This window comes from Zingiber officinale, chromosome 4B, assembly GCF_018446385.1.
Source record: "Zingiber officinale cultivar Zhangliang chromosome 4B, Zo_v1.1, whole genome shotgun sequence".
NCBI classification, from domain to species: domain Eukaryota; kingdom Viridiplantae; phylum Streptophyta; class Magnoliopsida; order Zingiberales; family Zingiberaceae; genus Zingiber; species Zingiber officinale.
Genome location: NC_055993.1, coordinates 28,947,530 through 28,960,783, shown reverse-complemented (window position 1 = coordinate 28,960,783; position 13,254 = coordinate 28,947,530). Strand labels below are relative to the sequence as shown.

The window sequence follows — 13,254 nt, the reverse complement described above, 5'->3', positions numbered from 1 at the left end:
CTTCTTGATTCATGCCCTACACCTACTACTCTTCGTCATCAGATCCAATCCCAGGAGATAATCTTCCTATTGCATTACGCAAAGGTAAATGTCAGTGTAGTTATCCTACTTCTTTTGTTTCTTATAATGGCTTATCATCTTTCTCTTATTCTTTTATTGCTTCACTTGACTCTATCTATATTCCTAAAACTATCCGTGAGGTCATATCGCATCCTGGTTGGAAAGATGCAATGATAAAGGAGACGAATGACTTGGTCGATCTACCTTCAGGGAAACGAGCTATTGGATGCAAATGGGCATTCGCAGTTAAAGTCAATCCAGATGGATTAGTTACCAGATTAAAAGTCTGTCTTGTTACTAAAGGTTATACTCAGACCTATGGGGTGGATTATTCTGACACTTTTTCTCCTGTTGCAAACTTGACATCTGTTCAATTGTTTAATTTAATGGTTGCTATTCATAATTGGCCTTTACATCAATTTGATATCAATAATGCTTTTCTTCATAATGATATTCAGGAGGAGGTGTATATGAAGCAACCTCTGGTTTTGTTGCTCAGGGGGAGTCAAGGCGAGTTTGTCATCTCCGAAAGCTTTATATGGTTTGAAACAGAGTCCTCATGCTTGGTTTGGAAAATTTAGTCAAATGATTGAAAATTTTGGTATGATGAAAAGTAAGTCTGACCATTCTGTGTTCTACAGGCAGTTAGTAGTAGGTATCATTCTATTAGTTATGTATATGGATGACATTGTTATCACTGGAAATGATACTATGGGAATCTCATCTCTTAAATATTTCATTCATACTCAGTTTTATACGAAAGACTTAGGGGTGCTAAAGTATTTCTTAGATGTTGAGGTTACGAGGAGTAAAAATGGTATATTTCTATCTCAGAGAAAATATGTCCTCGACTTACTAACTGAGACAGGGAAATTAGGTGCAAAGCCTTATAGTGCTCCAATGACTCAGAACATACACCTCGCATGAAATGGAAAACTATTTGAACATCCTGAGAGATATCGAAAGTTGGTTACGAAGTTAAATTACCTTACCGCCTAGATATTGCATATTCGGTTAATATTGTCAGTCAATTCATGTCATCTCCAATTGTTCATTATTGGGCAATATTAGAGCAAATTTTATGCTACTTGAAGGGAGATATCGTATATAAAAATCACGGGCATGATCATATTGAATGTTTTTCGGATGCAGATTGGGCAGATTCTAAAATAGATAGAAGATCTACTTCAGGATTTTATATCTTTGTTGGAGGAAATTTAGTCTCGTGGAAGAGTAAGAAGCAGATTGTAGTGTCACGATCTAGTGCAAAGTTATAGGGCTATGGCACAATCTGTGCATGAGATAATTTAGATATATCAACTCTTGAGTAGGATTTAAAATTTTAGAACCAACAAAACTGTGGTGTGATAATCAAGCTGCTCTTCATATTGCATCGAACCCAGTATTTCATGAGCGAACTAAGCACGTTGAAATTAATTATCAACAAAGCTTGATTTCTACAAGATATGTGAAGACTAAGGAACAACTAAGAGACATCTTCACAAAAGCTTTAAATGGGATTCGAGTTTATTATCTTTGTAACAAGTATGATTAATATATATATATATATATACCATGACTGTATAAAATATTAGTTACCATTTACCATATATCTAGGTAATATATATCGGTCAATTAGGCAAATGGCAACAACTTTACCGTTGCGCCAAGGCTCCCCTTCTAATTATACCTAATTATAGTTTCCCAATATAGATTCCTAGTTTGTATATAAATATGATTCACTCTTAAATATAGTTATGGATTCTTTTTATCTCAAATAACAACTAAGAACGACATGACCACGAAGGATTCAAACTTTGTAATCATATAAACATATAAAACAGGTGACAGCAGCAGTATAAGTACCTCCAAGACACTTCCAGGATGCCCTATGGCTGAAGAATGCAAACCTGGCACAGCAAGATCTTGTCCATACAATGAAAGTCCACCACGTTGTACTTGTGATTCTAAACGAGATTCATGATCAAGATAATAAGAATCTTGCTTAATAGGAAAACCATAGTCACTGCAAACTGCAGATTGTTGTCCATTGTAGCCAAAAGGTTGGTTGATTTCACCCCATGCATCAGCTGGCCGTTCTTGTGTGACCGGCATGTTGTACTAAAAAAAAGGTAAATGAACAAAAAATGATTAATTAACATCTACCTAATTGAGGCTACATTTGAGAATTGGAAGAAATCTTACACTTCTCTCAAACAAAGGAAGTACACTATGATCAACCAAAAACTTCCTGAGGTGTTGAATGACAGCTTCAAGAGCTTTAAGGACCTTTATAGGTTCACCTTGTATTTCAACAATTCTTTCATCTGCAGCAGCATAGAATGGCAAATCTCCTAGGAAAAGAGAAAAAAAATTAATGTCAGTGATTCAGAATAATTATGAACAAAAATTCGTTGATGGATCAAAGTAGAAACCAGCAGATGAAGAATTAGGAATGACAACAATAGTAATAACGAGGTTAAATTTGGCATATGGCCAATTCATGGTAAACCAAGGTATTAAATGTTTTGCACCAATGTGAGTTCACCTGACAGAAATAGTGCTGAGGTCGCATGACAGAATAGTGCAGCTGGTATGATCAAGATAGAAAAAGAAATCCAAACAGTGTTGCAAATTCATAACCAACCCAAACCTCATAACTGAAAAACACAACTTGATATATAAGCTTATGGTTCAAGTGGCGACTGTAGGAATCAGTTGTGCAATACAAGAAAGTAGGGAAAAAATGGACACATATGATTAGTCATCGAGTCACAACAATAAATCAAGGAGCTTAAGCCGTAAAGAAAAGGGAACCAAAAAGGTCTGAGATAGGTCAAGAGAAAGAGGGTGGATTAAGGATTCACTGTAAGACCAGTAATTCTCCTAAGAAGCGATGAGGTACGCACGTGAGATAAGGATAAAGAAAGGTTTTGGAAATGATTTTCGGAAATGTTTTAGAAGGTCCAAGTACTTTGAGACTGTCATATAGTATTTGGTAAATTTATCACTAAATTACTTTTCCCACTAAAGTTCTTTCCTTGAAAAATACCAAGTTTTTCAAGTTAATTTCCAGCATAAGTGGGGGCAAAAGTTATTTTTCTTACAGCAATCATATCCTAAGTGGTCACAATCAATAAAGGTGTTTTAATGTGTTGGGGAAAAGTTCAAGTTTTCAGTGTTAGTCTGGTTATGTGTGCATTAAATTGTGCAGAAACTGTCTTGCAAGATTCACACGAAGCTCGTGAAGCTTGTAACTTGACAAAGTCCAGTCATGGTTAATGACTGCCGGTCAAGTTGTTAGTCAATGGCTTAAATGTATGGGAGATGCGAGGGACCACAGGACGAAAAGCATTGATTTGGTGTTGGCAAAACTCTCAGAGCTTGACTTAGCACGGGCAAGTTGGCATCAGTTCAATGGCTCAAACATCAAGCTACATATCAAAGAAGAAGGATGATATAGGACACCTAAGGAATTACAAGACAAGAAGCATTCAGCTATAGAACATCTAAGGAATTGCAAGACAAGAAAAATTCAGCTGACAAATTTGACGAAAGTTGGACAAGAGGACTACATTAATGAATGAGCGAAGGATAGCATGTGGATTAGCCAAGAGGCTTGGTGCATTCGAGACCACTTGGGCAAAGTAGAGTTGCAACAAGTAAACTCTTAAGTGAGTTGTGAGAATCGAGTGATTGCATTTTGGTTATAGTTGATGATCCAATCGACTAGATCTTAATCTCAATCGACTCTGGATTGTCTGCTTGTGAACAGTTTTCTATTTGGAGCAGAGTCAAGTAGTCAACTATACAGTCAAATGCTAGGATTCAGTAGACTAAGAAGTTGACTAGATCCTAACAGAAGACAGAAACAAGATTGTAGATCATGCAGAGGAAGGTTCCAGCCGCTAGATGGCTTACACAATACAGTGGCACGGTCGAATGAAGGAAGCATTGCCAACAGATCAGTCGACTAGAGTCCGATTGAATCGACTGTGAAATCCATTGCTAGGCAAAAGGTTGACGTGATAGCGAAAACAATCGACTAGAAAAGGTTAAGTTGATTGGGGTGTTATGAACAACAAAGTGAAGCTTCTTTGAAATCAACTATCAGGCTATAAATAAAGGACCAAGCGGAGCTTATCCAGATTGGTGAATTGTGTTCATTGTCCTACTTCCTAGTGCTCTTGTTTTTTATAATTCTAGCATCCTCATTATTGTGTTTTCTTACTTGCTTAATTTGCTTTCCCCATATTGTAAGAAGACTTCTGGTGAGAGGTTTCTCCACCTCCTAGAGCTAGAAAATTAGTGGGATTAGAGAGAAACTCCTCAAAAGTCAAAGGTCATGAATAGACCGTAAAGTAAGAACTGTTCCAAATCATGTGAAATCTCGTGTTAGCACTTGTGTTATTTGTTGTATATTTTTGCTATGGCTAAATTGATAGTGTGACTTCACAAAGCATTCACAAGAGTACAGAGTTGAATTTTCAAATCAAAGATTATTCATTCGACCATTGATCGGGCAAAGGAAGGTTGCAACCACCAAATGGCTTATGCAAAAAAGTGGCTCAGTCGAATGAAGGAGTTATTGCCAAGAAAAGCAATCAACTGGATCATATTGAGTTGATTGAGAAATCCATTGATAGATAGAAGGATGGCGAGATCACTAAAGCAATCAACTAAAAAAGGTGTTGCAGAACAACAAAGAGAAGCTTCTTTTGAAAGCAACTTTGAGGCTATAAATAAAGGACCAAGGGGAGCTTATCAAGGCAAGTTGTGCTTAACTTCCTACTTCCTAGCGCTCTCATTGTTGTAATTATGGCCTCATTGTTGTGTGTTTTCTTACTTGCTTAATTTTCATTCCTCATTGTAAAAAGACTTTTGGTAAGAGGTTTCCTACACCTCCTAGAGCAAGAAAATTAGTGGGATGCCAGAGTAACTCGTCTCAAAAGTCATAGGTCGTAGAGTAAGAAACATTCTCAATCACATAAAATTCCATGTTAGAGTTTGTGTTATTTGTTTTATATTTCCGCTATGACTATCTTGATTGTATGACTTAACAAAGCATTCACAAGAGTTGAATTTTCAAGCAAGGCACCATTAGTCCCCCGCCCCCGCTATCTGGTCCATCATCTAATCATAACAATTAGGTATAGAGCCTAGACACTCAAGGATTGACCATCGTCTAAGTTTCAAGCTAGAGAAGAAAGCACTCCATCACCATCCTAGTATTAGAGCAAAGTCTCCTTCGAAGAATTATTGCCGACAAAGCACATAACTAAATTAATGTTTGAACCTCAAAAATATAAACAAGAACATCGCTGGTTGAAAAGGACGATGAACATAGGGTAGCCCTTGGTATGGAATGTGAATTTGTGATTCCGAAAAACAAAAAAGGAAGAATCCTTAAAAAAAGAAAATGGATCAAACACAAATCAAAATATTAAAGGTAACAAAAAGGCTATTGAGAAAATAATTTCAATTTTACCTAATATTGTTTTGAGCAAGGTTAGAGATTATACAAATACAAGGATGCAAAGATCATTCTACTTCATGAAGATCCCATGCAAGAACTAAAAGCTCAAAACCATAGAGAGATCAAAAAAAAAGTGGAAGAATTGATCTTAAAATCCAATATTTCACAAGAATGAAGAAAAAGAAGGTTCTGCCATTGACATAATTATTAATGATGAAGTTGAGCAAGGAAATCAAGAGTCAAAGTTTGACACAATGAATGAAGATGTGAGATCCTCTTCATCAGAACATTCAAGTGGTGAACCATCAATTTCTTTAAGAAACGAGGATACATCAAAGTCAATGGAGACAAAGACTTTAGAAGTTGCATCATCAAATTCCTCAATCCAAACCAAAACAAAGATTACATCATTTGCTTTACACGCAATGAAAGAAAACACTACAACAAGTGTACACATGCAAAAGAGGAAAGAAAGGTAAAAAAAAATTAAATTCAATAAAATCAACTTTATCAATATGTTTATCCAAGTTGTAGGGAAAAGAAAGCAAACAAGAATGACCACATACAATGTTTCACTTACAATGAGAGAGAATACTAACACACAAAATGTCCATGAAGGAAGAAAAAATGGAAGAAAAAGTTCAAGAAGATGAAGTAAAATGGAAGCTTAAGTGAGGGAGAAGCTCCAAAAGTAAAGAATGAAGAATCAATATGAAATTATAGTTTTAAATTGAATAATAATATGAAAATAACTAGAAATTTAACAAAATGATTTAAGAAGATTAAGAACAAGCCTACCTCTACCTACATACTAGTTATGCATGAGTACCCTAGATTTAGCGATCTAAAGTTAGAGAATCAAATTTTGAACTCAAAGCTTGACGACATGAAAAAGCCTTTAGAAAGATTTGCAAATGGCTCTACAAATTTAAATATCCATCAGTTAAAGACATAGTTATGACAAAGTTGGTTTGGGATACACCCTATTGTCTAAAGACTAAAGCACCACCATATCATAGAGTAATTTTTGACTATGGTACTGGAACATGTGAATAGAAATGCTACTAAGGCATTAGAACTTAAAAAGGTTTCTAAAGACATTATCTCTTATAAATAGCTTGTAAACCCAATTGAAACTAATAGATTTTAGATGCCAAAGAATATGATTTCAGTTTAGGGTATGCCAATAAGATTAGAAAAGAGTGGTGAAACTCAAACCTATATAATTAACATGTTAAGTTAGTTTCACATACAACAACGTTAGTTTCATGCATAGCAACAATTTATTTAATGTTTTTAAATTGCATGAAATTCTTATGATTGAGGCATGTTTACAAATCAATAAATATTTGCTATTACTATTTTAAAAGGACTTAACACTAAAAATCATTGAAGTAATTAACATGTTTTGAATTTATATCAAATTTACAAATTATAATGATTTTTTAAGAAAATTTATTTTTCCCTAATAAAAATATATGAAACAAAGTTCTCTGTAAGATTTCAAATGTTTTAGAAGTTTATAATATTTAACATGCTTATCATTGAAGTTCTCGCAATAAGTCACCTGATAGCGACAAACGGCAAAGACAAACGATTGAAGGCTATACAAAGAGAGCTCAATGCAGTATTCAAGGCTAGCAAAAATAGTGTCAATTAAATCTTATTAGAGTTTCTCCTTTCTTTTTAAGCCTTCATTGCAATCCTAGTAATCTCTCAAGCTTGTAAAAAGTTTCACTACCTCCTGTAGTTTACTAAGAAGGAGAAAGATAGTGGCCTTCCGAGAGTGCACCGACATATTATAGGCTATGGAATAGGAGTCTAGGAACTACCGAACAACATTAAAACAACGTGTTTGCGATCTTGTAAGTGTGATTCTGTTTATATTTTTATTTCCATTGTTAATTGTTGTATATTTTGCTATGGCTAAATTGATAGTGTGACTTCACAAAGCATTCACAAGAGTACAGAGTTGAATTTTCAAATCAAAGATTATTCATTCGACCATTGATCGGGCAAAGGAAGGTTGCAACCACCAAATGGCTTATGCAAAAAAGTGGCTCAGTCGAATGAAGGAGTTATTGCCAAGAAAAGCAATCAACTGGATCATATTGAATCGATTGAGAAATCCATTGATAGATAGAAGGATGGCGAGATCACTAAAGCAATCAACTAAAAAAGGTTGAATTGCTTGGAATGTTGCAGAACAACAAAGAGAAGCTTCTTTTGAAAGCAACTTTGAGGCTATAAATAAAGGACCAACGGGAGCTTATCAAGGCAAGTTGTGCTTAACTTCCTACTTCCTAGCGCTCTCATTGTTGTAATTATGGCCTCATTGTTGTGTGTTTTCTTACTTGCTTAATTTTCATTCCTCATTGTAAAAAGACTTTTGGTAAGAGGTTTCCTACACCTCCTAGAGCAAGAAAATTAGTGGGATGCCAGAGTAACTCATCTCAAAAGTCATAGGTCGTAGAGTAAGAAGCATTCTCAATCACATAAAATTCTATGTTAGAGTTTGTGTTATTTGTTTTATATTTCCGCTATGACTATCTTGATTGTATGACTTAACAAAGCATTCACAAGAGTTGAATTTTCAAGCAAGGCACCATTAGTCCCCCGCCCCCGCTATCTGGTCCATCATCTAATCATAACAATTAGGTATAGAGCCTAGACACTCAAGGATCGACCATCGTCTAAGTTTCAAGCTAGAGAAGAAAGCACTCCATCCCCATCCTAGTATTAGAGCAAAGTCTCCTTCGAAGAATTATTGCCGACAAAGCACATAACTAAATTAATGTTTGAACCTCAAAAATATAAACAAGAATATCGATGGTTGAAAAGGACGATGAACATAGGGTAGCCCTTGGCATGGAATGTGAATTTGTGATTCCGAAAAACAAAAAAGGAAGAATCCTTAAAAAAAGAAAATGGATCAAACACAAATCAAAATATTTAAAGGTAACAAAAAGGCTATTGAGAAAATAATTTCAATTTTACCTAATATTGTTTTGAGCAAGGTTAGAGATTATACAAATACAAGGATGCAAAGATCATTCTACTTCATGAAGATCCCATGCAAGAACTAAAAGCTCAAAACCATAGAGAGATCAAAAAAAAAAGTGGAAGAATTGATCTTAAAATCCAATATTTCACAAGAATGAAGAAAAAGAAGGTTCTGCCATTGACATAATTATTAATGATGAAGTTGAGCAAGGAAATCAAGAGTCAATGTTTGACACAATGAATGAAGATGTGAGATCCTCTTCATCAGAACATTCAAGTGGTGAACCATCAATTTCTTTAAGAAACGAGGATACATCAAAGTCAATGGAGACAAAGACTTTAGAAGTTGCATCATCAAATTCCTCAATCCAAACCAAAACAAATATTACATCATTTGCTTTACATGCAATGAAAGAAAACACTACAACAAGTGTACACATGCAAAAGAGGAAAGAAAGGTAAAAAAAATTTAAATTCAATAAAATCAACTTTATCAATATGTTTATCCAAGTTGTAGGGAAAATAAAGCAAACAAGAATGACCACATACAATGTTTCACTTACAATGAGAGAGAGTACTAACACACAAAATGTCCATGAAGGAAGAAAAAATGGAAGAAAAAGTTCAAGAAGATGAAGTAAAATGGAAGCTTAAGTGAGGGAGAAGCTCCAAAAGTAAAGAATGAAGAATCAATATGAAATTATAGTTTTAAATTGAATAATAATATGAAAATAACTAGAAATTTAACAAAATGATTTAAGAAGATTAAGAACAAGCCTACCTCTACCTACATACTAGTTATGCATGAGTACCCTAGATTTAGCGATCTAAAGTTAGAGAATCAAATTTTGAACTCAAAGCTTGACGACATGAAAAAGCCTTTCGAAAGATTTGCAAATGGCTCTACAAATTTAAATATCCATCAGTTAAAGACATAGTTATGACAAAGTTGGTTCGGGATACACCCTATTGTCTAAAGACTAAAGCACCACCATATCATAGAGTAATTTTTGACTATGGTACTGGAACATGTGAATAGAAATGCTACTAAGGCATTAGAACTTAAAAAGGTTTCTAAAGACATTATCTCTTATAAATAGCTTGTAAACCCAATTGGAACTAATAGATTTTAGATGCCAAAGAATATGATTTCAGTTTAGGGTATGCCAATAAGATTAGAAAAGAGTGGTGAAACTCAAACCTATATAATTAACATGTTAAGTTAGTTTCACATACAACAACGTTAGTTTCATGCATAGCAACAATTTATTTAATGTTTTTAAATTGCATGAAATTCTTATGATTGAGGCATGTTTACAAATCAATAAATATTTGCTATTACTATTTTAAAAGGACTTAACACTAAAAATCATTGAAGTAATTAACATGTTTTGAATTTATATTAAATTTACAAATTATAATGATTTTTTAAGAAAAATTATTTTTCCCTAATAAAAATATATGAAACAAAGTTCTCTGTAAGATTTCAAATGTTTTAGAAGTTTATAATATTTAACATGCTTATCATTGAAGTTTTCGCAATAAGTCACCTGATAGCGACAAACGGCAAAGACAAACGATTGAAGGCTATACAAAGAGAGCTCAATGCAGTATTCAAGGCTAGCAAAAATAGTGTCAATTAAATCTTATTAGAGTTTCTCCTTTCTTTTTAAGCCTTCATTGTAATCCTAGTAATCTCTCAAGCTTGTAAAAAGTTTCACTACCTCCTGTAGTTTACTAAGAAGGAGAAAGATCGTGGCCTTCCGAGAGTGCACCGACATATTATAGGCTATGGAATAGGAGTCTAGGAACTACCGAACAACATTAAAACAACGTGTTTGCGATCTTGTAAGTGTGATTCTGTTTATATTTTTATTTCCATTGTTAATTGTTTATGTGCAAATGATGTGCGGACATACGAGGATGGGCATGATAAGAAATAACAGTAGAAAGTCATAGCGCCCCTTGTTGAGAGAAAAAAACTCCAAGAGATACATTTAAGTTGGTATAGACATATACTAAAGTAATCAATAAATGCCCCAATTAAGCTATGTAAAATCATAATAAATACACATTAATCGAGGAAAAGGGAGATTAAAAAAACTTAATTGGCAACAAAAAAAAAAACAACATAAAATTCATTTAAATATAGATAAGGATATAGTAGAGGATAGAGCTCAATAGAATAGGAGAATCCATATAACTGACCAACTTAGTGGGATAAAATTTGATTGATGTTGTTAATTGTTTATGTAACCTTTCTACTAAAAGTAAGAGTAGATGAAAAGCATACTTGCAAGTTGTAATTGTTATTCACCCTCTAGCTCGGTCATTCGGTCCTAACGTAAAGGTCCATTGGAAATCGAAGAAGGATATATGGTACACCGAAGGGACCATAATGTTGGTGCAATCAAAGAGACTATGGTGCAGTCCATGTTTGCAAAATCAAGATGGTTGGATCGTAGGATCCCATAACATCGAATTGATCCTGGATCATGAAGGATCATTTTTTTTAGTGGGATAGGAGCAGGATCGGTGGGATCATAGCAGGATCAGAGTGGGATCGGTAAAAGCTTTGAGCGACCATAACTTTTAACCAGTGTATAAAATGTCGTTGCGTGTCGCCGGCATGCATGGGTTTCACCGTTCCACAGGACGTGTGAAATCGGCACAGGAGGTGTCCCCGTCTCGAAATTGTCGGACGGGTCTGGCAAAGCTTCCGGTGCCTTCGGAGGTGTCTGGCGAAGCTTCTGGTGCCTTCCGAGGCGTCTGGCGACGCTTCCAGTGCCTCCGGAGGCGTCCGACAACGCTTTCGGTGCCTCCAAATGCATCCAATGACGCTTCCGATGTCGCTGGACGCCCCCCGACAAATCACGAACCGTAATTTCTTTTCTCGATAGAAATTAATTATTTTATTTAATTAATTTAAACAATTCCTAAGGATGTGTGATATTTCGAACAGGCTTTTATAAACCCTAATTAAATTATCCTAATAAAATATATTTAAAATTAAAAATAAATTTAATAAATTTTATGAATTAATATTCTAAAAATTTATTTTTTAATGTTTTAAATTTCATTTAAAAATTTTAAAAATATAATAATTCTTATTTATATTCTAATATATTTTTTTATTATTTTGTATTATTTTAAATTTCATTTTATAATTTTTAAAAAATCTTTAAAAAATTTTTAAAAAAAATTAAAAATCTAATAAATTAGATTTATATTCTGATAATTTTTGTATTTTTTTAATTAATATTTTTTACTATTTAAAATATATATTATTTAATTAATAATTAATTAAATGAATAAATAGCTAATTTATATAATTATACTAATTTATATACTTTATTATAGATAGATCCATTTTAATTCGAGTTATTAATATATCAATTTTATTTAAATAAAACTATTTTTAAATATTTTTTCTAATAATATTAAATTGTTCAATAATTGAGAACTTATATAAAATTAATATACAACTTATTTTTATATACACCATAAACATATTTATCTTATAATTACTACATATATAAATAAAAATATACCGAAATTGCATCGGCACAGTACGGCACGATATGATACCGAAACTGTATCGTTCAACCGAAACCTCGGCACAGGTCGAAATTTTAAACTTTGCTTTTAACTTAGATTCAACCATACATAATATATCAAATCGAAACTTGCTCAAAAACTTACATTATATTATTGGGTGAAACCCGTAATCGTAGTTCAGACTAAAAAATATCATTTAAAGCTTTTCGAAGGCCCGAAAGAATGTCTTTTTTATTATCTTTTAGACTATTTTATAATTTAGGTTATTTTCGTCTTTTGCAAAGTTAGAGTTAGGGTTTTGAGACTATTTAAACATCTATTTAGTTGTTTTTAGTTAGTTTTTTATCAATAATATTCTACCGTTTCTTCTCCACCGTTTCTTTTCCAAAAATAAAGAGATTTGGATGCATATTGCCTGGTATTATGCCGAATCAATAGGTCTTTAGAAGATTTTTCTAGCGTTCGTGTTCAAATCAAAGGTTTCAATAGCTTATGCTACGTCAACTACTTTATTGGGCTTTAAACTGAGCTATCTTGTGAACCAAGAGAATATTGTTAAGGTTGAATGCGATTATTGTTATTGTGTTAGTAGAAATTTTATACTCTTTTATTATTGTGATATAAAAATATAAATATTATTGAGTGTTATGGTGTAGAATAGTAGTTAAATTATTAGTTAATTTAAATTTGTCCATGTAATAATGTCATCTATGGTGTCAAATGTCGACAATTGCATGTATATGTAAAATTATTAATATATTTATATGTAAATGATATCTTTAGACTTTTTTTCTAATTATTAATCACGTACCATAAAATTTCAAGGGTTTTTGATAGGATCGTCCAATTCTACGATCTGATCCCAACCGGGTTGTGTAGTAGGAATCGAAGGTTCGAAACCACGTAAAATGTTGTATTAATGCTTGTGTTATTTGCTTTATACTACTATCACGATTAATTTAATTGTGTGACCCTGCAAATCATTTGCAAGAGTAGAGTTGAATTTTATGGTCAAACATTATTTAACCACCACCCCTTTAGCTACTAGAACTTCATGAACATTACATCATAATCGTAACAACTTCGCCAAAGCAATTTTATATACTTCCAAGAATTAATATAAAATTTAAATAAAAGGTAAAAATTATTGATTTTTT

The 13,254-nt window shown here is 33.3% G+C and overlaps 1 protein-coding gene across 1 annotated transcript in view; it reads right to left on the bottom strand.

Annotated features, from left to right (window-relative positions):
• LOC121974898 (RNA-binding KH domain-containing protein PEPPER-like) overlaps positions 1-13,254 on the bottom strand; it is a 57,277-nt gene that overhangs the window by 27,202 nt on the left and 16,821 nt on the right. The window contains exons 3-4 of the mRNA XM_042526177.1: positions 2,266-2,414; positions 1,927-2,181 (exon numbers count right to left, since the gene is read on the bottom strand). Coding sequence (XP_042382111.1) covers positions 1,927-2,181; positions 2,266-2,414 — 404 coding nt within the window. The remainder of the gene's footprint in view (positions 1-1,926; positions 2,182-2,265; positions 2,415-13,254) is intronic.